The sequence below is a fragment of the Parasteatoda tepidariorum genome, chromosome 7 (assembly GCF_982258835.1).
Source record: "Parasteatoda tepidariorum strain Cologne lab strain chromosome 7, Ptep-v5.0, whole genome shotgun sequence".
NCBI classification, from domain to species: domain Eukaryota; kingdom Metazoa; phylum Arthropoda; class Arachnida; order Araneae; family Theridiidae; genus Parasteatoda; species Parasteatoda tepidariorum.
The window spans coordinates 41,218,274-41,243,187 of record NC_141761.1 but is presented as its reverse complement, the minus strand read 5'-3'; the positions used below and the strand labels follow the sequence as shown (position 1 = coordinate 41,243,187).

The window sequence follows — 24,914 nt, the reverse complement described above, 5'->3', positions numbered from 1 at the left end:
CATTTCACCAGCGCTTAGTTTTATTTACTTATGTATTTATTTTATTTTATAACCATCGTTGAACAGCCGACCCAATTTTTTGGTTTACGACTACAACTAAAGTTCAACTCCGTAGCCTTGTAATTTTGAACCCGATCCAGAAGACTTGCTGTCAATCTTGAAGAGTTGCTGGATTAAGTATTGAGAGAAATTTGCCTCCGTGGATGACTTTTTGATGGAACTATCACGCTATTGCGTGACATGGAGAGGAAAACCTCCATTGGTTAGCCTGACTGCAACGGGACTCTAACCCATGATCCGTCTACCACTGAGAACATTTTGCGGCAGCACTCTGGCCAGATCAACCACTCAGCCGTATCAACCATTCCGGAATCCGTATTGTGGAAACCGTATCGACAAGCCATCAATGGGATTCGAATCGGGTTCACCTCATTGGAAGGCGAACGCTCTATCCCCTGAACCACTACGGCTCTTATGCATTTTAATTTTATAATTGTCTTTGAACAGCTGAAGCAATTCATTGGGTTTTCGACTGCTAATGCTCTACTTCGTAGCCTTGCAATTTTGAACCTATTCCAGAAGACAGGGTAACTGCTGGATCAAGGATTGGGAGATATGTGCCTTCGTGGAGGACTTCTTGATAGAACTAACCCGCATTTTCGTTACATGGTGAGGAAAAGTACGAAAACCTCCCACGACTATTCTGCCAGTAAGAGGACTCTAATCCATGATCCATCTACCACTGAGGATGTTTTACGCCAACACTGTGGTCAGTGCAAGTCGTATCGACCAGCTATTGCTGGGATTTGAACCCGGTTCATCTCATTGGAAGGCGAACGTTCTATCCCCTGAGCAGACATGGTTCCTTATGTATTTTTTGTAGTTTTCATTTATTCAAATAAATAAATTTAAAAATAATTTAAATTTTCTGTTTCCTCATTAGTAACTTTATCATCCGCGCGCTGAAATGGGTAAGCACCATAATTTCTTTATTAGAAATTTTTTTATTAATAATTTGATATAAATTAATTATTCATCATTCACGCTATATTTTTCAACATAGTACTTTCAATCTATTATTATATAAAATCTAGTGGGCAACAAAGAAAAATATTTACAGCCAAACCTAATTTAATGAAACATTATATTATACCAATGTATCCTAGGAGGTTATACTACTTTACTCAGTATGTTGTGATAAATTGATATGATTTAAATAATTTCTAAACATTTTCTATGAACTAAACTTATATAATTTTATTAATAATTAACAGCTAAACAGTATTGATATCCATATTGATCTAACTCGATTACTATTGAACTAAGAACTTTAATCAAAATACCAAAACCTAAGTTGTATATCCTTTACCTTTGATTTTTCCTAATATATGGAAACTTTTGTACTGGAAAAAATAACACTTGAATATTTTATTTTAATTACTTAAATAATATTTAGTTAATAAATCTTAAAATTCTGAAGAAAAATGATTTCCTTTTAGATATATTTCGAAATCAATGTTTTGCTATGTCTATCGTGTTTAATTTCATGTAATAAAGATAATAACTTTTTATCTGAATTAAAAATAGTACAATCACTTTTCCTCTTATCTAAGTTATTGAAGATAAAGATAATTTAAAATGATAGAGCTGAAAGTTAATTTGTTACTTACAAAAAATTAACGAAAGTTTTTCAGTGTGCTTATGAGTACAAAAGGATAACATATGCTAGAAACTGATAATGAAAATTTTTATTGCTCTTTTTCTAGAATTTCAAATTTTCTTTTTCTTTAATTTGAAATCAAATTTTCAGCATAAATCATCATTTAACTTCACAAAAATAATTTTTTCTTTTAGTAACATTCTATTAAAAAACTGAAAGGAATTTTTTGTACAATGCCCGTGAGTATTAATTTATTAAATAAAAACTACGAAAACGATTGATATTTTTTCAAAAATTCAAAAGAAACTTTTTAGTTTAAACCATTACAATGATTTATATTCATTTCTTACTATAAATTATCTATTAACTTTATGAAGTGCAAGCTCCTAATAAGTAAGCTTAAAAATTCTTCATAATCTAATTCTTCTTTCAAAAAGGAACAAATGGTTTTAACACACTATCTGTAATCACATAGACTTGTTTTAAGTACGATTCAAACAAAACCAAGACCATTAATAAATTCTCATAGCAAGCACAAGAATTTTTTTTCAAAAATTCAGAAAAAATTTTCACTTTAAACCATTGCAATGATTTATATTCATTTCTTATTATAAATTATCTATTAACTTTATAAAGTTCAAGCTCCTAGTAAGTAAGCTTAAAAATTCTTCATAATCTAATTCTTCTTTCAAACAAATGGTTTTAACACACTATCTGTAATCACGTGGAGTTACATGAACCACATACGATTCAAACAATACCAAGACCATTAATAAATTCTCATAGCAAGCACATGAATTCTCCCCAATAGACAATGACATAAGAGTCACGTTTACAACAAATAAAACTAGGTTATATGAGTTTTTATTCTTAAACTAGTCATTGTTATTCTATTCCCGTTGAAAACGTAAAACTACGTGAGAGTTTAAAAAGGTTAATGAACTTGCCTAGAATTTATTTTAAAGCAATAATTTAGATCGAAAGTTCATTACTATTATTCTTTGTTCATTAATTTTCAATAAATGTAAAAAGGGACCGTTGATGAGCGATTCAACAATGAAACAAGGAGAAATTATCTATTCTACAGATAAGCTGCTGCTACTTCCTAAAAAAAAATATTAAACAAACAGATACTCGAAATAAAATAACACATGGATTTCTTTATATCTTTGAACTAACAAAAGCTATTTAATGGAAAAAATAATGAATACTTATTCTACTAAAAGATCTTCATTCATTTACACAAAAGTATTTTATGAGAGCTATAGTAGTTTTGAGGAAATAATATTCAAATAATATGCCTAAATTATAGTTCTTTTTTTTTCATATTACTATTTCTTTACGTAAATTTTAAAACGTCTATGTATCCTATCTCGGTTTTTTAATGGAATTACAAATTTTAACATTATATAAAAATGTTTTCATCTAATCTAAAACAAAATGTCTCTTTGCGATTTCTACTGAGTAAAAAATGAAAAAATATGTAGTAATAAACAATTTTTAAAGTGTATTCCTGCAAACTTGGTATTATAATTGGGTCATGTTTAAAACAGCATTCGAATTTAAACTGAATTGAAACAAGGCATACAGGAAAGAAAAACTCTTTTGTAATATCAGAAGTATATCAAAGATGAAAAAAAAATGTACAGTATAAACTTATTGGCAAATTTTAAAATGGCTCCGTTAATACTATTATAAAAGATACCAAAACTCGAGAACTAAAAAATATTTATCACAATAGCGAATCTAGGAAAAACTATTCTTAATATTGAATAATCAAACTTCGCAAGCTTCTTATAAGAATTTTTTTCACCCAGCTTTAAAAAAAATGTAGAAAGATTTTATCAATATAACTTTGCTACATAGGGATAGAGAATCGATTAATAAAACTCTTATTAGTAACTATTGAATAATAAAAAGTTGTATCTGATTAACCTGTCGACGCAGATAGGATAGCGGTGTTCTTTATAAAAAAAAAATTCTGACACTCTAATTACAAGTAAAAATATTTTTTTTAATTTTTAAATTATGAAAAACAGTCTAATTGTTACTAAAAAAATTAGTTAGATTATAAAAAATTATATTTATACTAAAATTATCAAAAAAAATCGTTTTAAAAAAGTTTATTCTTATTCAAAAATTTATCAATAATTGATTTTGTTAATTAAAGAAATTTCAATGATGAATAACTGTTTCTTTTAGATCTAAATAACTGAAAATAAATGCGAATTTGAAAAGTTATTGTTTGTAAGTTCGGTGTTTTATTCTATATTTCATAATCATAATTTATTAAAATACTCATTATAATATTTTCTACTAATTTTCACCTGAATTATTACAAAATTATGAAAAAAAGTATGAAAAATATGCTTAATGAAAATTCTGCGCCAAAGGTTTAAGATGAAATTTTATTCTTTAAATTCGATAATTTTTTTCTATAAAATGTATTTAAGTCATAATGAAAATGAAACACATAATTAAATACAATTTTTCAATTTATTCCATTTTCACCAACCATAATTCAAACATATTTTGCTCCAATGATTCCTTATCAGTTCAACAATCGAGTTCAAATTTCATTAATTGACACAATTATTTTACGTAAAAAATCTAATTATTTTATGCTAAAAACATCGGTGTTCTTAACACTAATATCTAAGATACTAATAAATTTTAGTTATATTTATACTGTTTTATACATTTATTACTATCCTTATCACAATGTATAACTAAAAAGTTTTCTTTTTTCTTTAGATTTACGAATATATTGCTGTAAAATTGACTGAATGGGGTAAGTGCTTTTTTATAGCAGTTTTATATTCTTAGTAACTGCAAGAAAAAAGACAATAGAGAATATCTTTAACCAACCTATAAAAAAAACATCATTTGTTATTGCTGCAAAAAAAATTTCCTTTCTTCTAAAAATTAATAAAGTGGCTATTCAAAAAAATTTAAAAGGCTACAAATTTTTTAAAACGAAAAATAAATAAAAAATTACTTTTGCATTTTCTGATTTAATGATTTCCTAAAGAATTTGTGATAAATTTTTCAGAAAAATCATGTTCAAGTAAATAAATGGATTTTGAAAATTGGGAAATTTTAATTAAATGAAAGTAATATAGCAAATAAACAATATGTAATCCATTTAATAATAATACTGAGAAAAAAAAGGTACGGTCAACACTACCAGAATACGGTAAAATTTATCGAGTTTCTAGTTCTATGGGAACACCAAAAAGCTCGGTAATTTTTACCGAAGCGTTTTGGTAGTTATTTTGGTTAGTTATATTATTATTATTTATATGATTATATTGTAATTATTTGGTTATTAATAAAATATGGCTTTATGATAAGTGATAAAATTTAAAATGTGGTAAAATTTAGTAACTTTAACATGGTACGTTCCTTAGAGCTCATGGCGTAAAAATTATTTATTTGGTTAAATTTTCTCTTAAGTTTTGCATGTTTTACTAAAAGTGAGGTAATAAGATTTATAGTTTTGAAAATCAGAATTTTTGGTAAACCATTACCATGTGAACGAAAAATTTACCAAATAAATAGTTTAAATGCTTTGATTGATAGTTTGATTTTATTGACCTGAATTAAGGTTCTTTTACCAGAAATGTCGTTACCATACACGGAGAAAAAAAAATTGTAAAAATACCATACTGTTTGGTAATAACATTTCTGGTAAAAAAAATAATAATAATTCTGGTTGATGAAACCAAAATGTACGTTATTTAAACCATTCATTTTGTAATTTTTTGGCAACAGTTTACCGTAAATTCTGTGGGTTACTCCTGGGACTTCTCAAAAAAAATTATAGCCCTAGGGCCAACAATTTACATCAATAAAAATACCTTACAACGGGAGAGTAATAACTGGTGTACTACTATTTTTAACCCTTTGTTTTTGTTTAATTTCTTGAAAGAAAACAAAGGGAATCAATACCATTCAATTTAATTCAAATTCAGGACTTTTATTACTCTTCAACCACACATATAGTAATAATTACAAAACTGAATGGTAAATTTAACCGAATAATTGTGTTTTATGCTATTCTCTAAGGTATCATGATAAAATTACCGAATATCACCAGATTTTACTTCATTTAATGCCAAACATACTGTAAAAAACCATTTCTGTGGAAAAAAACATATTTTATTGCTAATTTTACCAAAATTAGTTCCAAAGCGTCTCTGTAAATATTACCGAGATTTTGGTGTTCCCATAGAGTAAGAAACACGGTAAATTTTACTGTATTTTGGTAGTTTTGACCATGCTTTTTTCTCAGTGTATAGTAATTTTATAAGAATTTTTTTCTCCAAGTACGAATTCAATAAAATCAGTTATAAATTATTCCCTATTTTGAGAATATTTAACATTTTTTACGGGTTCGGTATAAGACTTTAAAACATCAAATAAACTACAGAACAAAAACGAGTTGATAGTTTGTCTACTTAATTCAGAGAGTTCCTAGCCACCCAGTAGTGCACCTCCCAGTAGTGTAATTTTTCACTGCTAGATGACAAGCATAACAATTAGAAAAGGGCATTCGACATGATGGACGTAGAATTGTCAGAAATTGAATAAAATGGACAGAACGATATTTCGTCTGACCATTGCAGGGGGGGGCTTAATAGCTAATTTAGATTCTAGTCAATTTTTTATGTTATCTGTGTATAATGAGGTAAGAAATTTAAATATCTCCATAAAGGTCAAATCTTCATTACTGAAGTAGTAAAGCAGAAGGGGGCCCCCAAAGAAGCTTTCGCCCTGGATCCCAATTCGGCTGATTCGGGCCTTGATTGCACCACCACCTGGGAGACTTTCCTAACAATTAAATTGATAGAATTTTAGATTCTAATGAGTTCCAGGTTGTGATGTTTAAACGACAGAATCCCCGTTCATATATACCCAAGAAATCTACTGTTTCATTACTGTGAAATCCACGGTTTTCAATAATCCATCAATTAGACATTAAAAACATAATCAATTATTAATTATCATTATCAATTATTACCAATTATTATTTTAAATTTTAGAAACTTATTCTATCTAAATTATCATCTCGAATTGCATGCAATTTAAATTGAAAACAAAATCAATTAATTGAAATATGTCACATTGGTATTGCATTTAAAGTTTATCATAGAAACGAGATACGTTATCTTTGATATTACGTCATTAAGTTTGTTTGCACGCTATCATTTTTTACATTCATCCAGCAATCAATTTGAAACCACCAAAGGCTGCACGATAAACAACGATTACTAGTTTTGTTGCCTCGGAGACCTTTAATGATTACAGTGAACAATTTATTGATCCAGAAATAATCATTCAATGTTCAATTCTATGCTAAAAATTCTGTTGTTTTGTACATGTTGTTATGTTTTCGAAACAAATTGATCAGTCTGCTACTTTAATTTTTTACCAGTGAAGAGTTCACTGACTGAAAATCATAAAGTGCATAGATCTGACATGACATTCTTATTTCAAAAGGAAAAAAATAGAATTATAATTACTTGGATGACTTTTGAACAAAATCCTTAAATTTTTCATACAAATTTATTTCTTAATGTTTTTAATTAGCTTTGAAAATATTAATATATATTTGAAATAATTAATATAATTTGAAATAATTTTAAATATTTAATATAATGAACCAAAAAATTTTAAAATTTAAGAGCATCAAAATTGGAAAAGGAAAGTTATGCACTGAAAGATAGGATATTTCAACATCTCTAGGTTATAGAACTATAAAAATAAACCTACCTGTGAACTTCTAAAACATTTTCTGATAAATCTAATAATGTAAAGTCATCCGAAAAGTCGTCGAATATTAAAATATAAAAGATCACAATTCATGAAGAAGAAAAAAAATACCGTAATATTAGTTTGTCATAAATAATTAGAATAAAGTTTCTAAAGTTTCCAACATTTGTAATTATTTTCTAGAAATACAATTATGATATCTCACAAATCAGTATTATGAAAACAATTAAAATTAAAGTAATGTAACTAAATATTCTGAAAAGTATATAGTATAGCTAAAAAAGTGGAATTTTCAAAAATATATTGCTTTGTTGGCTAAAAATGATTAAGAAATAGTACCATCACAAGTGCTTTGAGATTTTCGTACTATTCATACAGGATACTTTGACAAAAAGGTGCCTCTAAAGCTACTTGTACTTTCTAAACCTGGGTCGGGATAACCTGGTTGGAAGGATGTTCGTGAGCACGGGAGTTCGAATCCCGTCTGCCGAAGAAACCCCGTATATATAATGGTAACTGGTGCATGTTAAATCTGTCGGGGTTACAAAGTCCTCCAAGTTCCCACAACAAATCAATACCTCTGGGGGTGAGCAGTGTTGGCTCAGGGGATCAAGTGTTCGCCTTCCAATGAGGTGAACCGGGTTTGAATCCCGGCGATGGCTGGTAGATACGAATACCTGGTAGATACGTCCAGCTTGCAATGACCACAGTGCTGACGCAAAATATCCTCAGTGGTAGACGGATCATGGGTTAGAGTCCCCTTGACGTCAGACTAACCGAGGGAGATTTTCGAGGTTTTCCTCTTCATGTAACACAAATGGCGGTTAGTTCCATCAAAAAGCCCTCCACGAAGACAAATTTTTCCCAATTCTTTATCCAGAAGTTCCCTTGCTTTCTGGATTGGGTTCAAAATTACAAGGCTACTGAGTTGATCATTAGTAGCCGTTAACCCAAAAAATTGGTTTGGCTGTTCAACGACGGTTATAAACTAAAATAAAAAATTCCTTCTGGGAGTACGGAATTGGAGATTGATCGTTCTCAAGTTCAGGTCAAAATTACGTTCTGTGAATGAATGGAGTATGATTGGGTCCACCCTGCTGTGACGCATGTGTGGCTAAGTCATAGTCTTGGCCATAGATTGCGTCACTGGAAAAAAAATTAGCGTGATTTCAAGTTGATTGGGAGTGGCATAAGTAGCAACCTAACACTTTATAAACCTAAAATTATCTCAAAGAAAATTTGAAGATCGGAAAACTTGTTTGACATTTTTCATATAATAAAGAGTTTTCATTATGACAACCCGTTAAAATCTTTTATGTCATCTGATGTATATGAAACAACCATAGTTTTATGAAAATAATAAAAGCTAATTTCTTAAACAATATTTTTGATGTCTCTAAAATATAGCTTATTTTGTTTTCAAAACTTTACACTATTAAAATATTTTCACACTTTCCAGAAAATCATCAAACATTGAGTTCACATAACGATGCCTTAATTATCAAGTTATTCGCATTCCAATTTGCCAATACATACACTTCTCTTTTCTATACAGCTTTCTTCAGGCGCGTAAGTATTTCTGCTTATTTAAAGTTTTTTATTAACTTTGTATACTTGTTAATCTTTAAATTATACTATTTCTTATGTCCTCTACTCTGTTATCGTATTATTTATTAAAATTATCTTGAGTGTTAAAACTAATGACTCCGGAGTGCTTCATGGATTTGTTGTTTTCGTCTTAAGTGTCAGATATACTTAATAACATTATAACCATAATAATTTATTACACAATATAAGCTTATCTACATTAAGTAATTATTATGCTTAGATTTGGCGCAGAATAGCTGATTCTGACTCTCGAGCCATATTCAGTTCAGCTTAACACTTAATAAAATAATAACTTGAAGTCGCATTTTCGAGAAATATCATAAAATTGCTTAATATCATATAATGCTGGTGCTTCCAATCTGTTTTTACCACAAACCCAAAATAAACACTAGACTAGACTCAAAGATATATTTTGAAATTGATAATGTTTTTAAATATCCCTTAATGTATAAAATGCAACAAAAATTTCTTCTTCTTCTTCTTCAGGAGCGCAACAGCCCTTTGCAGGCCTTGGCTGCCTCAACAGCACGCCTTCTCCAGCTCCCTCTGTCCATGGCAACTCCCCTCCAGTTCTTAAGTTTCAGGACTTTGAGGTCGTTTTCTGTGTCTTTGAGCCATCGAGTAGGTGGTCTACCTCTAGAGCGGGACCCCTGAGGGTTCTTGAAGGTGGCAATTTTTACAGGGCTATCTTCAGAGCCTCTCCAAATATGTCCGAGCCATCTTAGTCGGTTGCTTCGGATTATCTGCATAATTTGAGGATGTTTATAGAGCCCATAAAGTTCAAAGTTGTACCGTGTTCGCCAACATCCCCCCTCTGGTATGGCGCCAAAGATAGTTCTAAGTATCTTTCTTTCAAACGTTTCTATCGGGCGTTGTACGTCAAGGTTTAAAGTCCAGGTTTCGTTTCCGTATAGCAAGACAGGCAGAATGAGTGTCTTATATAATTTTAGTTTTGTTTTTTGGCTAATAAAATTCGATCTTAGTTGACTTTTTAGTCCAAAAAAACATCTGTTGGCCATATTGATTCTATTGTCAATTTCAGGTTTCAGTTTGTTTTGGTCATTGATAATTGTACCAAGATACTTAAATTCTTTAACCTTTTCAAAGGAATGTCCGTTTATCTGCAAAGGTTCACTATAGCTTACAGTTGAGCTTGAAAGCTCCATGAATTTGGTCTTGTCTTCGTTAATGGAAAGGCCCATATTTATAGCAGAGGCCTCAAGGGCTTGAAAGGCATCTTTAACAGCCCGTTCTGATCTTTCAATGATATCAATGTCGTCCGCATAAGCGAGGATTTGGAGAGATCTGTTCCAAATAGATCCTCCTCGGTTTAATCCGCTATCCCGAATGCATTTCTCCAATGCCAGGTTAAAAAGCAGACAAGCAAGAGAGTCTCCCTGGCGCAGGCCTCTTTCGGTAATGAAAGGTTCAGATAGATGGCTTTGGATTTTAATCCTGCATCTCACATTGTTGATAGTGGCACGGGTGAGACTTACGAGTTTTGTAGGGATTCCGAACTCGTTCATCGCTTCAAGTAATTTATCTCTTTTAATACTGTCGTAGGCAGCTTTGAAGTCTATAAATAGGTGAAAAGTCCTGATGTTGAACTATTATGGGATGGGGCAGGTTCTTGCTTTAAAACCAGGTTTCCAGGGTACAACTCTTTTCGATGACAGAATTGACTCATTCGCTCATATTTCTTTCTTGCCCCAAATCTGTGTATCATTTGATAAGTTGCCCCAAGATTTTTCATGAAATTCAGGTCTTCAAACGAAGAAAGAAGAAATTTTTCTCAATTTTACCAAGTGTTCGCTTTGAGCATTTCCACTTAGTGGTTTCGAAAAATATAAAAATTAAATCATATACAGGGTTATTCGACGCCATTTTTCTTTACTACAACTGGCTTCAGTGGCACATGTTACTGCCATCTACCGGCAACTGCTTAAATTAAAACTTGAATACTTTCGGAATAATTTCATATGCTCTTTTTTGCCATATTCGTCTTCGTTTTTTTACTATAACGCTTCGAAATCCCGGAGAGAACTATGAATAACCCTGTATTAGAGTACTCATTTTTTTTACAGTAAACCATCTATTAAAACCGACTTGATAACTTAAAATCCAATTATAAAATTTATAAACTGAATCTGCATGCTCTGGTTTCGTTACGTATTTAAGGTAAAAAAATGTGTTTGATATAAAATAAGTTTTAAAAAAATTTATTAAAAATAAAAACGATTTATTTTTTTCTTTCGGAAAGAAATTGGTTACTCATTAATAAGCATGATTATTTTAAAAAGTATTCAAAACGTTAACAATTTAAGAGAAAATTACGTATAACTGCTTTTGATCTTAAAAATAATCGATATACAATTATGAATAAAACGTATTTTCAGGATCTTGGCAGCGGAACTGGAATTATGGGATTGGATAAGAAGTACACAGACAACTGCGGACATATAGAAAACGACAACTGTATGTCTTTACTTTCGTTTCAACTGTTGGTTCTAATGGTTGTAAAACCGTTACCAAAGTTTATTAATGACGTTGTTTTACCGTAAGTATACCAAAAAGTACCGTATTATCAGTAACATGATAATTTATCACAGTTGTTTTCTTGCAACAGATGTGCAGATCCCTACATAGTGTGTGAAAAAAAAATTCCTAAAAAATTCGAACATCTCAGTAATCGGATTTTGTTGTAGGATGAGCTTGAGTTATTGACAGATAAATTCTCTGATTATCTCTCTAATTTCTGATCTGAAAAGTAAATAAAAACAAGAATTATATGATTCCCAGTGAATGAAAATTTCTTTTAGTGAATTGAATTAAGGAAATTCCTTCCTCGAAGAGAACTACAAAAGCAGTTCTAGGGGTAAGAGAGCGCAGTGAGCATTGGTTGGAGACCCCTAGTTTTATTTACTGAGGTTATTTTCTCATGAATTGAGTATTAAATAAAAATATGAAAAGTAGTGGGAAAACTCACCCAAAAAAATGAAAGTTGGTTTGGTGCGTAAAAAAAATGACTTTTCTTCTAATGATTGGATTTTCATGAACTAAGGACCAATCTTAATGGTTCAGAGGGGTGATATTAAATATGCAAATTATATAGTGCTAGCTATGAAGTTGCCAAAACAGACACAAAAACGTACTTTTTTTAATAAACATCCCTTTTTTGACGGATTTGGATTTTGGACCACGAGGTCATGAGAGGTAGCCATTTGGACCATATATGAGAGGTAACGTATTTCACTATATCTCGGAAAGTTCTGAATCAAACATTTAAAATGAATCAAAAACGGAATGAATCAAAACGTTTTCCCACGCATCCTAAAATTCGTCTATCAAAGAAAATTCTAAGAGAAAAAACAAATTTTATAATTATTCACAGTTATTTTTTAGTAAAGGTTGATAAAATTTTTGAATTGAAAGACATAAAAATTTTTGAACCATTTTAAACGACAAAATACAAAACTTGAACGAAATCGGTGTAGTAGTTCTTGAAAATGAAGATTCAAAAATACAGCTTTTTGAAATTTTGTTACTTACAAACCATTCGACCAACATCGCTCAAATTATGTACATCGACACTTAAAATTACATAGTTTAAAATGGTGTAAAAAAATTTTTACCTCATTTTTTTTAAAAAAATTTATCATTATCAAAAAGAACATTAAATAATCGTTTTAATTTACGCTTGTGAAGAACCGGAAATATAGTGAAATGCGGCAAAAGAGACATGAACATCAAGGGGTCTAAGCTTTTAATCTTCCTCCTGACTTAATTATTAGAACCCAAATGTTCCAGATTGCAACTAACCCCATTTATGGAAAGTCGAAAATCCGAAAGCACCGAAAAAAGAGTATACTTATTCAGAAAACGTTCCTTTTTGCATCTGTTTCCATAACTTAGTTTATTGTTGCCATTAATTAATTAATATATAAGAGATCCACCCTTCGAACCTTTAAGAATGGCACTTAGTTTGTGAATATATACATAAGTTGGAGTTAGTTTGTGAATATATACATAATTAGAACATAAGTTGGTTAAGAGTAATGTCTTTTTTATTTTGCGCACAGTATAGGGACATTTTTTACACTCAACACAAACGTTGACGTACCATGTGTTTTCTTTGAATTCAGTGCTCGATATAATCTTTTTCCCTCTTAATAATGTAGCTATTATTTTACAATAATTGCTAATTTCCTATTTAACTTAAGTTAAGTAACCTTGCAAGCTGTGTAAAATTTAAAGCTATATTCAATACTTTTCTTACAGAAAGTTTAATTATAAGTTGGACACCATTATAGAACAACAGCCTATCGAAACTATCTCTCGCATATTGCTATTAAATAGTGTGTTATGTATAATATAGTTAATTCATTTTAATTACTTCACTGAAGAAACTCATACGTTATTAAAGCGAATTTTTTTTATTTTAATAATAAACGAGTTATTATGAATTTTATTTATTTATTTTTAAAATTTAACACATTGATCATATTATCAACAAGCAAATATTTATCTCCAGTTTAACTAAACAAAAATAATTATAAGTATTTAAAAATAAAATATAAATTGTAATAAGAATCCACATTTTTCAGTTTATTCGAATTTCAGAGAGATGTAAAATAATATCTTTCTTCGGCTCTCACAAGTTCACTCTTTGTTTTTGAAACATTTTTACCATTAAATTTACGTTTATAATCACAAAAAAATAACGTAAATATAACTATGCAACAAAACGTCAAAAGTCCGCTAAGAAAACGTTTTTAAAAAACGGTCGAAAAATGGGTAAAATGTGCACGTTAAAATAACGTATTATTAGTACGTATTTTTAACGAAATATTTAAAGGGAAAATTGATAAAGTTAAAATACCGTCATTTTAAGGTATACGTTTTAACGAATGAAGAAATGGGGAAAAACATCACGTAAAATTGACGTAATTTTAACGTTAAGTCCTAAACCTTATAACGAACGAACGTATTTTTAACGTTTATTTGCCCTTTCATGCTGCAAGTTTTTTTTTTTTGTATGGTATATTTAATGTTTAAGATTTTAAAAAAAATATTTCAAAATCACCAATTATTTACTTATTTATTATTTATTTATTTGTTATAGTTGGATAAAGAAACTTCTTCGTCGTTGCCGCTTTAACGAAATTGATGACTTCAGAACAGATGAAGGAGTATCCAAACAGCATTATTTATTAAGAGAAATGCTAAAACCATCAGCAGAAGACTTTCGCTTAGGAGAATTCACTGAAAAGATGATACAGTACGGGTATTTGGTGGTAAGATTATATCTATGAGTAATCAATTTCAAAAACTAAAATAATGTGTAAAATACTCTCCATGCAACATATTTTATTCATTCATTTCCAGCCACTCACCTCAATAAGTCTTTTTGTAAACTGGGGATAACCTCTCATCGCTTCACATCAATATGATCCAGATAATTTTAATCTTAAAAGAATTCACGAACGCTTCAGTAGTATCAGTTGAAGGAGTGAATCAATGGCGTCACCCTATGTTTCAAAAAATATTTTTAATTTCCCAAAACATATTATGATTTTTAGATGCTCTCAAGAGTGTCAGATGGTTTGGTTTTATAAATATAACATAAATTTCAGGAGTGCTTTTTTTTTAATTTAGTTTGGTTGCAGTTTTAATATTTTTGCATTTGCTAATGGAGGACACAAAAAAAAATCGTGATTAAAATCATAATTAAATATAAATTAATTAAAAATAAATTAATGCATAATTTATTATGAATAAATTAAAATAATATTAAAAATTTTCTTTACTATGTCTCATTAAATGTAATGGTAAGGCAACAGGTGAAAAATTCCGAACTTAGTACCATATAACTTTGCACTTATTTTGTATAAGGAGTATATGGTGAAGATCTCCATTCATTAGAAAAATAGAATTAAATTTTTACTCTTATTTTGCTAATAATTGAATTTATTTTGCTTTCAATCTTTAATAGATAAAAATGCTCTGTAATGTATAGTTGGCGACACGATATATTTATGTCATAGTATTTTAAATATTTTTGCAATGTTTATCAAATGTTTTGGAAATGAAATAAAATGTTTTACAATGATTTCAGAGAGCCGTAAATTTACATATATTTTGAAAATAAATAAGAACGAGTTTAGAACTTTAGATTTTATTAACTACTAATGATGTCTTCTTTATTTAATTAATTTATTTTGATTTAAAGGTCTACTTTTACTTTGTTGATAAATAATTTCAAACATGAATTTATTCTTTATGTTATAGCTATTCTGTTAATTATTCGAAAAGGAGTGTATCTGTCAATTATTCTGTTAATTATTCGAAAAGTAGTGTATCTGTCAATTATTCTGTTAATTATTCGAAAAGGAGTGTATCTGTCAACTATTCTGTTAATTATTCGAGTAGGAGTGTCTACATTTCTCTACAACGCTTGCACTGACTTTAAATATTAAGAAAGCTTTTCAAAGGGACATTCTAAATTAAGTAATCCAATTTATACAAATAATATATCATTCCAAAATGGATCGATAATAATAATAATTTAAATTGACAATAATAGTCGGTTCTTCGAAATTTTAAACTTAATTTTCCCCTTTAAACCAAGTTATTCAATTAAAAAATAATCAGAAATCGATTTATTATTTGATTATTAAGTAATTTGTAGAATTAATAGATTTTAGAATCTTAAGCATTCTACTTTCGCAAATACACATTTTTTTAAATTACTTGAAAATGGGAAAATCAATTTTAACTTATTTTAAATGGTTAAATAAATACTTTACAGTGTTTTTCTGAATCTGTTTTTCAGTTATTTGCTGCTTCGTTTCCACTAGCGCCAGCTCTAGCTTTGATGTTCAATGTTATTGACTTCAGAATAGATTCCAGACGCTTGCTATGGTGGAATAAGAGACCGACACCATACAGAGATAACGATATAGGTAATACAGACTTTCAGAGTTGCTGTTTAAATATATTCCAAAATATTTCATTAAGAAACTGTACGATATAAAAATAAAAAGAAGCTATTATAGCTCTCTATTAGAACATAAGTGGAACCATATTACATAGTTTTGCTTTATATAATATGGGAAGTCTCCAAATTACTAGTAAGTCTTCAAAAAGTTAATGGTATTTTAATGTTATGTCCAGGAGAAAAACATTATCTCTAGCTACAGAAGCCATTGAGAAAAAAAAAAAAAACAGCTGATGCATCAGGGGGACCAAAGAGTTCTATACATTTCGATATTCGTTATTTGTCTGTTCAATGTATACTTCAAAATCGTGACTTGCTTACTTCTGAATAATTAAATCTTATTTTCACTTATTTATTTTGGTGTAATGATCAATAAAATAACATTAAAGAGATCGAAGTGTTTTACGGCATCGTATGCTTTTTGAGTGCCACAAAGGTAGTGACGCAACAGTTGCTATCAAACACATCTGGCGTTACTTTCCTTACCCTGTAATATTCTTAAAAAATCGTGCTCAAGACTTTCAGATACTCTGCCTATAAACAGAGAACAAAAATTTATAAGAAAAAAATAATATGTGAGTAAATCAGCGTTTCTTATTTTCTCTCTCGTGTAGTAATTTTTGCAATTTTGAAACAATGATAATTAAAAAATCTACGCGTTTTCACGTAAAACATGTATCACAATAAAATAAGGTCCAAGCTATTTGGTCTGTATGTAATGTTTTTAAAATTAGGTAAAGTTTGTAGAAGTCGAAACAAATAGAAAAACTTCCTATCTGAATAACGGCAATTCCACAAAACTGTATTCGACATTTATTATTTGAAAAATATAGATATATATATATTAAAGGATTTTGGACCAAAACATAAAGCTTTTAGATATATAAAAAAATAAATTTTCAAAAAAAAAAATTACAATGTATTCAATTAAATAATTTCAACAGAACTGAATGTTAAAAAATCCAATTCAATTAAATAATTACAACGGAAAAATTTGATGTTTACGGAGGAAGATTTGATCATTTTTTAACTGCTTTGTCTGAAATCAACGACCCACCAAGCTTAGCAGTCGAAGCTATTCTGAAATAAAAATGCTTAGTAATTGCAAAAGAAGAGTTAATATGCACCTTCGCTACCCTGTCTCTACCAAAACGATTAATATACAATCCGTAAACTGAAATTTAAGTCACAATTTTTCTTAAATATAAGATGAGAACCAAACGTTAAGGTAGTAATTCTTTGAAATATTTCTCTCATAACGGAAAATTTTAACAGTCTTCGCATTTCAAAAAATAAAATTAAAAATGAGAATTAATACATCTATTTATAGAGGGCTCCGGCGGACCAAGAGACCAATCCTAGTTCGCGTCACAACCTTTAGGTTGCGACACGAATTAGCCCTATAGATACGATTCCTTTAATTTAAATGTGTTTTTCAGGTATTTGGTTCAACCTCATAGACTTCATCAATGTTTGCGGTGTCATCAGTAATTCATTTTTAATAGCTTTCAATTCGGAATTGGGACGAGATAGAGACCTCTGGATAAAATTTGCCATTATTATTGGATTTGAAGTAAGTATTATATGAATTCGAAGCATAAAATATAAACTAAATAAATTTTCAAGTAAAGTGACCTGTAAAAATTTTTTTTTTTTAATATTTATGCAAATTTACAAGATATTTATTCTCTTCTGAGCTTTTATTAATAATATGTAATAAAAACATAAAAATCGCTTTATATTTTCTTGAAGTCTCGGGATTTAAAAGCAAAAATGTTTCCTATTCTAAATTTGTATTAAAAAATTACACTGAGAAAGGAAAACAGGTGTTTAAAACATGACGAGAACTCTATGACACTGTCGTCCGGCAGTGGACTGATCGTTAAGACACGGTTCCCAGCAAATCACCGAAGTCAAGCATCACTGGCTGCAGTCAGTGTGCGGGTGGGTGACCACTTGGATTAGTCTGTGTAGAGACCGAGGGTGTGCGGTATTGGTCCTCGTTAAACTGTTCTACCGTAAAGTGATCGACTTCGCGTGCAGGTCGTCGGGCTACCGAAGCGGGGGTGCCATCCCCTCTGTAGAGAATCAAAATAGTGATGGCATGTCTTCGGATCATCCTCACGGATATTTCCCAGACCGTCGCCAATAGCCAATTGTGCAACTCTAGTGCGACGTAAATGAACTACAACTACAACAACTATGATAGTGTCTAGTAATTGTAAATGCTTCGGGAAGAAACTCGACTCTGTTATTTAAAAATTTTAATCACTTACTTTCCAATTTTAAGTGAATCAACCAGAAATATAAAAAAATCACCTTTTTTTTTTATTTGGTGTTATATATTATTTATAACTCGTCACTCTAAATAAAAAAGTTTTCGAAATTCATAGTCGCAAAAAAAGGTAAATTGTTATGTAAGAGTTTCATTGGCTTAACATATAGATACTGATGTTCTTGTATTACTCAGTTTATATATTTTTGCAAAGTATGTAAGAGAGTTAGTATTGCTCAGTTTATATATTTTGTTAAAACCTATTGTGAACTTAAAACAAAGAATAAGATTTTTCTTCAATGATTTTCAGCATTTCATCTTCATCATCAAGTTTCTCATTTCTCTCATCATACCTGATGTACCCACTTGGGTGAAAAATTCCCAGCGTAAGGTGGGTAAAAACATTTAATGCTTCAAACAATAGCACCAATTTTTGTTAATTTCACTTTCTTACACTCTTTGGCGAATCTCTGAAACTTTTTAAGCGAATAAAAAGAATTTTGCACCCAATTATAAAACTCGGTTATTTAAAGATAATTTCATGCAAAATATAATTTTTTTTTAAATATATTCTCATTGTTATATTTAAAATAGCACGAAACAATTTCTAAATTTAAGGGGGGAATACAAGTTTTTATTTCTTTAAACTATGTAATAAGTGACAAATTTTGAAAGAAATTGACCAAACAGTTTCTAAGTAATGGAATTTTAAAAAAGTCGCATTTTTAAACTTTCATTCTTCAAAACCGAAGCTGCCGATTCGGATCAAATTCTGGATTTTGTCAGTTAAAATTACAGTTTGCAAATATAAGATTAATCATTTACCATACAATTCAAAAAAAATTTGTTCATAATTAAATTAAATATTAAAAAACAATAAATAATTATAAAAATTATTGTTTTATACATTGAATAATGAGTTTCATTGAATAATGATGTCTGGATTCTCTTAAATAGTTCGCCTAATTATCAAAAATAATTACGTAACACATTTAATATAGAAGGAACAATAATGTATGTAATTTTCGTATTCTGAATTAAATATTCTGAAAAGACCTTTATGACTTTTTACAGATCCGGTGAAAAATATACCATTATGTAATATAGTTGATAGTATGATCAATCAAAAAAAATTTTGGTTGTTCTTTCTTTATATTTTTTCTTTCCTCCAATTCTATTTCAGGAACGCTACTTACTTTCATATTTAATGTCAAAATTATCATTGCTCACTGAAGGAATCAGACCTGATCCAATTGACGAATGTTCCACCATGGACGGGATAGAAGATTTCCACATTGAGGAAGATGTCCTCCAAAAATTGAATTCGAATGTTCCTAATTCAAGGTGGAGTTATTGAAGATATGTTTCAATTCTTCAACTACTCTATCAATTCCCCTCTAAGAAAATAATACAGTTATAAAAATTATAGTGTGACGAGAAAAAACTTGAACTTATAATCCAATTACTTATTAAAATATCTCAACCAAAACTTACGTCTATTTCTTTCTGTAACATAAATTCAAGTGATCATCTTTATCCTAATGAGGACCTTTAAACCTGCCACGAAATTTTCTTCACACAAGGATTTTTTTTAGAAAGTCTTATGAAGTTTCGCACTAATCTTTGTCTTTAAAATAGTAATGATCTAAGATAGACCTAACAGAGAAATCTATTGGTTTCAAATCTAGTGGATAAGGTGGTTAATCGTGAGGTATGAAAAAGTCAAGAAAATTTACTCTGCACCAGTCTTGAGTATCTTTAGCTTTGTCTGCTGAAGCTATTGTATGATCAATCTTTGGTTTACAAAGAACTTTTGTCACCAAAGATCCAAAATATTGCGAAAAATGTATTGTGTTTCAAATTTTGTTCAAGTTATTTCTTGTCACTCAATACGTTGTATTAATACATCTAGTCATTTTGTTAAAAATGTGTCGTTGTAAATAATTTAAGAAATGATTTCAGGAGAATCGATTTATTTTTAAGAACAGACTGTATTTATTGATTTCTCCATTCATTAATTTAATTTATAAAACTCCTTTACAAACAACATTTAACGTTGAAATTTAAACAAGATGTTGCGATTTAACACAATGTTAAAAAAAATTATTTTTTGACAAACTTTTTTTTGTTTAAGTCAATATTGTCTTTAACAAAATTAGTTGGGTCTTTTAAATTTTACATCATAGCTAACATTAAAAATGAATTTACATTGATCATTATTGTATTGAACCTCTTTTGGACTTACTGGTAACTTTTTAAAAATAATTGCAGGACTGTAAATCATACCTTATTTCTATCACTTTTACAATTATATTTTCAACCTTTTTGAAACACGTTGTATACAAGGTTCTCTTCCGATAGAGGGAGACATTCCGGTGGTTAAACTTTCTTGGCTAAGTCAAACATATTAATTTACCAATAATAATCGCTATCTGATATTATTAATCATTTGATTAATCAAGGGATGTGAGTTCCATTGCCTGGTATACCCAACATTGATGTTTGTTTTTTTTTAAAGTTGAGTGCCACTGCCCGGGTTAAGGTTTGCCCGGAATACAACCCAACATTGATATTGTAAGGATTGGTATTGAATTGTCATTGATATTGAATTGCCATTGCCCCCGGTGCTCCAAATACTGACTGTTGAGGTAAAAGGTCACCTTTGTGGTCTCGAATTCGTTAATCGCAATTTTTTACGGCCCCTTTCAATGGAATAGAATCCAATCTGCAAAAGTAAATCCTATCATAAGATTCCCCACGTTTCGGATTTTTTACCGGAAGAAGTTTACCCGTAAAAGTCCGAAATGGAATTATATTTCGGACCCTAACTAGGCCACGTAGGTAAATCCTAGGTATTACCGGTAAAACCTAAGTTTTACAAAACTTGGGGCCTTTACAGTAACATATATATTCCTTTACTATAAGATTGCAACACTTTGAAATCACATGCATATTATTTCAAAATGTGCCTGTCATTTAAGTGTTAAATAATGAATTATTTCCCTTTTTTAACACAAATTTTATATTAAACTATAAAATAAAATTCTGTTGAAGTTCAAGATTAAACAAAAAGTTTTCCCTCTTCCAAAGAAGATATTAAAAGTTTTCGAGCACCAAACTACAACCGGACACACTCTGTTCGTAACAATGTATTCGTTTGTCTAGTTCCGAATCCTCCCACATCTCATAACATACTTTTTTTTCACATACCATAACTTAAATCGCAAATTATTCAAGAATAAATTATTTTATCGGGAAAATATTTTGCGGCAGAAGAAATCTTTTTTAAATACTAAGACTGTCTTATAACATAATTTCAAAGTATAATTACTTAGCTTAAGTTTCCACACATTTTTACATCTGAATGATTTCGTACTTAAACAACAAAGTTTCAAAGTAACGTTCAAGTAAGATCATTTATACATCCTGATATTTTAAGTCCAGTCCCGTGTTAATGAAGCTAGGCTAAATAATTAACGAAGGCATATTTTAGTAAAAGGACACCTGACAAGGAGTTAAGCTTATTAAACAATATTTAGAATTCTTCTGTTATGTCATGTCATTAAATGATTGCCCTATCTAATAAGAATCTCATTTGAAATACGTGTACACAATGTAATAAACATTCGTATGTGTTGCATAAAGAATCATGCATAAGAAGCGTTTTTATTGCATAATGCCCAATAATTCACTTTTATCTTCTAATATTTCCGTATTTATATACATAATCTTGAATGTTGAGTTGTAAATTTGTTATTATCGAACTTGCCTAGAATACATTTTACTTGCATAATTCTGTCACTGCTCTGCTGGCTCCTTTTACTTTTTTGTTATGAAGCATTGAGTGACCAACCTTCATTTAGTAATTATGATAAGATTTAGTATATAAATACTTTGCAGAAAAGGTCTACAACATTTTCTGTCACGTGGGCCACATCAACGAAGTTAAATCCAGCTGGCTACACACGTTAGATAACATAATATAGTCAAAGAAATTTATAAACAAGAAAGATTAATTTTATCTACTTTTAGCCAAGTTTTAATTTCTAAAATTATTGCATTTGAAAAAGAAAATTAGGGACAAGTTATTTTATCACTTTTGTTTTCAATATGTTCAAATAAAGTATTATAAAACAGATAAAATATGATCTAACTCAAATACTATACTAAACGTATCCACAAAAATTACTTCATACACCAAAAAAGTGTAGCATAAATGTTACAAAAATTATTTAGTACATCATAAAAGTGTAGCAAGAATATCAAAAAGTTACTTAGTACAACTTAAAAGGAATGAATACCATTTCAGATTTGATGTGAGGTTCGATATTTGTGTTTAATAAAAACAAAATCGTGGAAATATTAAAATTAGCATTAGCAAATAAAGTATTATAAAACAGATAAAATATGATCTAACTCAAATACTATACTAAACGTATCCACAAAAATTACTTCATACACCAAAAAAGTGTAGCATAAATGTTACAAAAATTATTTAGTACATCATAAAAGTGTAGCAAGAATATCAAAAAGTTACTTAGTACAACTTAAAAGGAATGAATACCATTTCAGATTTGATGTGAGGTTCGATATTTGTGTTTAATAAAAACAAAATCGTGGAAATATTAAAATTAGCAGTTGATACTCTCTTGAATATACTCTCAAAGCACTTCTCAAATAGTCTAACATGTTCTTATTTACAATTTTATGCTCTTTGATCGATTAAGTGCTATTATTTCGGCCCTAACAATGTGGCTTACGAGACACAAGTTGAAGATTCAGACTAGTAGAGGATGCTCACGTTTCGATAAAATATAAAAACAAACTTGACTAACTTGTAAAATATGTTGACTAAACATTCTTTTTGGACAGTAAAAATCATATAGTTTGATATATATCCTTAGCTATCATCTATAACTGTAACCCAGTTGTTTTTGGTCACCCTGCATTTCAGAAAATACGAAACTCTGGAGCAAATTTGCATACTGCATATTTGTCAAATAAAATTCATATTTGTATAACAAAAGTAAAGATAACCTTTGTGCTGTTAAAAAATACTTAACAATACTTTCATGCAAAGACAAAAAATTTTTTGACAACTATCTTTTTTGACAACTATCAAGAGAGAAAACGCATTCAAGTATTCATGTACAAAAAGTTTATGTTATTGGGAAGAGGCACATGGATCACCTTTGTTACATTCAATTTTAATATTTTTATCGCGATAAAAAATTCCTTTCTGAATAATTCATATTCTTAAAAAATTTATTTCTCACAAAATCTTCCAAGTTTATACATTTAGCACCTTTTCAAATTTTGAACAGAGGTATTTCTTAACATTCAGAATGGAAGAAAGGATCCAGAAATTAGAAAAGCTACTTTAAATTTACAAGAAATTAGTTATGTTATTATTTACCATTTAGATTTCATTAAATAAATTACTCATTTTAATGAAATATTTTTTTTTTTCATTTAAAAATTATTTTTCATTTGTTTATTCAGACATAATATATAAACCTTTAATCCAAGTTAAACCAATTTATGTAAATTCTATGCAGTACTCTCTCATAAGTATTTATTTAGTTTGAATGCTATCATTCGTTTAGTGTTAATTGGTGATCAATTTTATTTATATCAAAGCTGTAAAGTGAAAAAAGAAATTTTAGTAAATAGATATGAATCACTAAAAGCTGCGTAAAAATGTTAGGAATCATGTTTAAATCTGTCCAAAATTAAGGTTACAAACATAAAAAGGCTTAATGTAAGGAATATATATATATTCGGGCTCGAAAAAACTCAGAAATTTTACCCGTCCTCCTTTGAAACTAACCCGTAGTTTCTAAATAAATAAAAATATCATTTTCTCTTATTTATTACAAACATTTATATAAATTGCACAATGAATTAGTAGTTACAAGGATTACAAATACTAGCATTGCATTATACAGTAATAAAAGAAATACTAGGTAACTAAAAGTAACCTAGTATTTCTTTTATGAAATAATTTATTTCTGTTATGAAATAATTTAAATGACAAAGGTGACGATATCTGGAATATCAATTTATCCAAGGGTATTGCGTTTTTTAAATGAATCAAATATGACGTTTGCCAGTTCCGCAATCAAGCTAATGATTTACAGAGGTTTCTGCACAGAAATCTGAAAGGGGTTTTCCATTTAGGTAGATGTTCATAATTGCGTTTAACGCTTCTTGTTTAAGACCAATACGTAATGTTTTTTTTTTTTTTTTGTAAGTTTATTGTTGAAAAGCCCCTTTCAACTGCTGCAGTACTCTCAGGCAGAGAAAACATCAATTCCACCACAGTATGTTGCTGTATTTCTAGATTGGAGGGTCATATTAGAAGAAAGGAGCTAGACTTTTGTAAGATAACAAAAATTGAAAATGTATCACAAACATTAACGGGAAAATGGCCGTCCGTGCGGACGTCGGATTCGAGAAATTCATTGTCCACTGGGAATTTTTTACTGCCGAGGACGGGTTTTTGAGCGCTGTAATATATATATGTGTGTGTGAGTGTGCATGCATATGTATCTGCACAGGGATCAAATATCAATCGCAGGAGTAAATGTATTTATCTT

General features: G+C 29.5%; 1 protein-coding gene across 1 annotated transcript in view; it reads left to right on the top strand.

Moving 5' to 3' along the window:
- Nucleotides 1–19,804, top strand: part of LOC107445504 (anoctamin-7) — a 56,500-nt gene extending 36,696 nt beyond the window's left edge. Inside the window, exons 10-17 of the mRNA XM_043045771.3 lie at nt 4,415–4,451; nt 8,895–9,004; nt 11,440–11,600; nt 14,166–14,337; nt 15,876–16,005; nt 17,480–17,613; nt 18,626–18,706; nt 19,499–19,804. Coding sequence (XP_042901705.1) covers nt 4,415–4,451; nt 8,895–9,004; nt 11,440–11,600; nt 14,166–14,337; nt 15,876–16,005; nt 17,480–17,613; nt 18,626–18,706; nt 19,499–19,672 — 999 coding nt within the window. The 3' untranslated portion in view covers nt 19,673–19,804. The remainder of the gene's footprint in view (nt 1–4,414; nt 4,452–8,894; nt 9,005–11,439; nt 11,601–14,165; nt 14,338–15,875; nt 16,006–17,479; nt 17,614–18,625; nt 18,707–19,498) is intronic.
- Nucleotides 19,805–24,914: the final 5,110 nt, after the last annotated feature.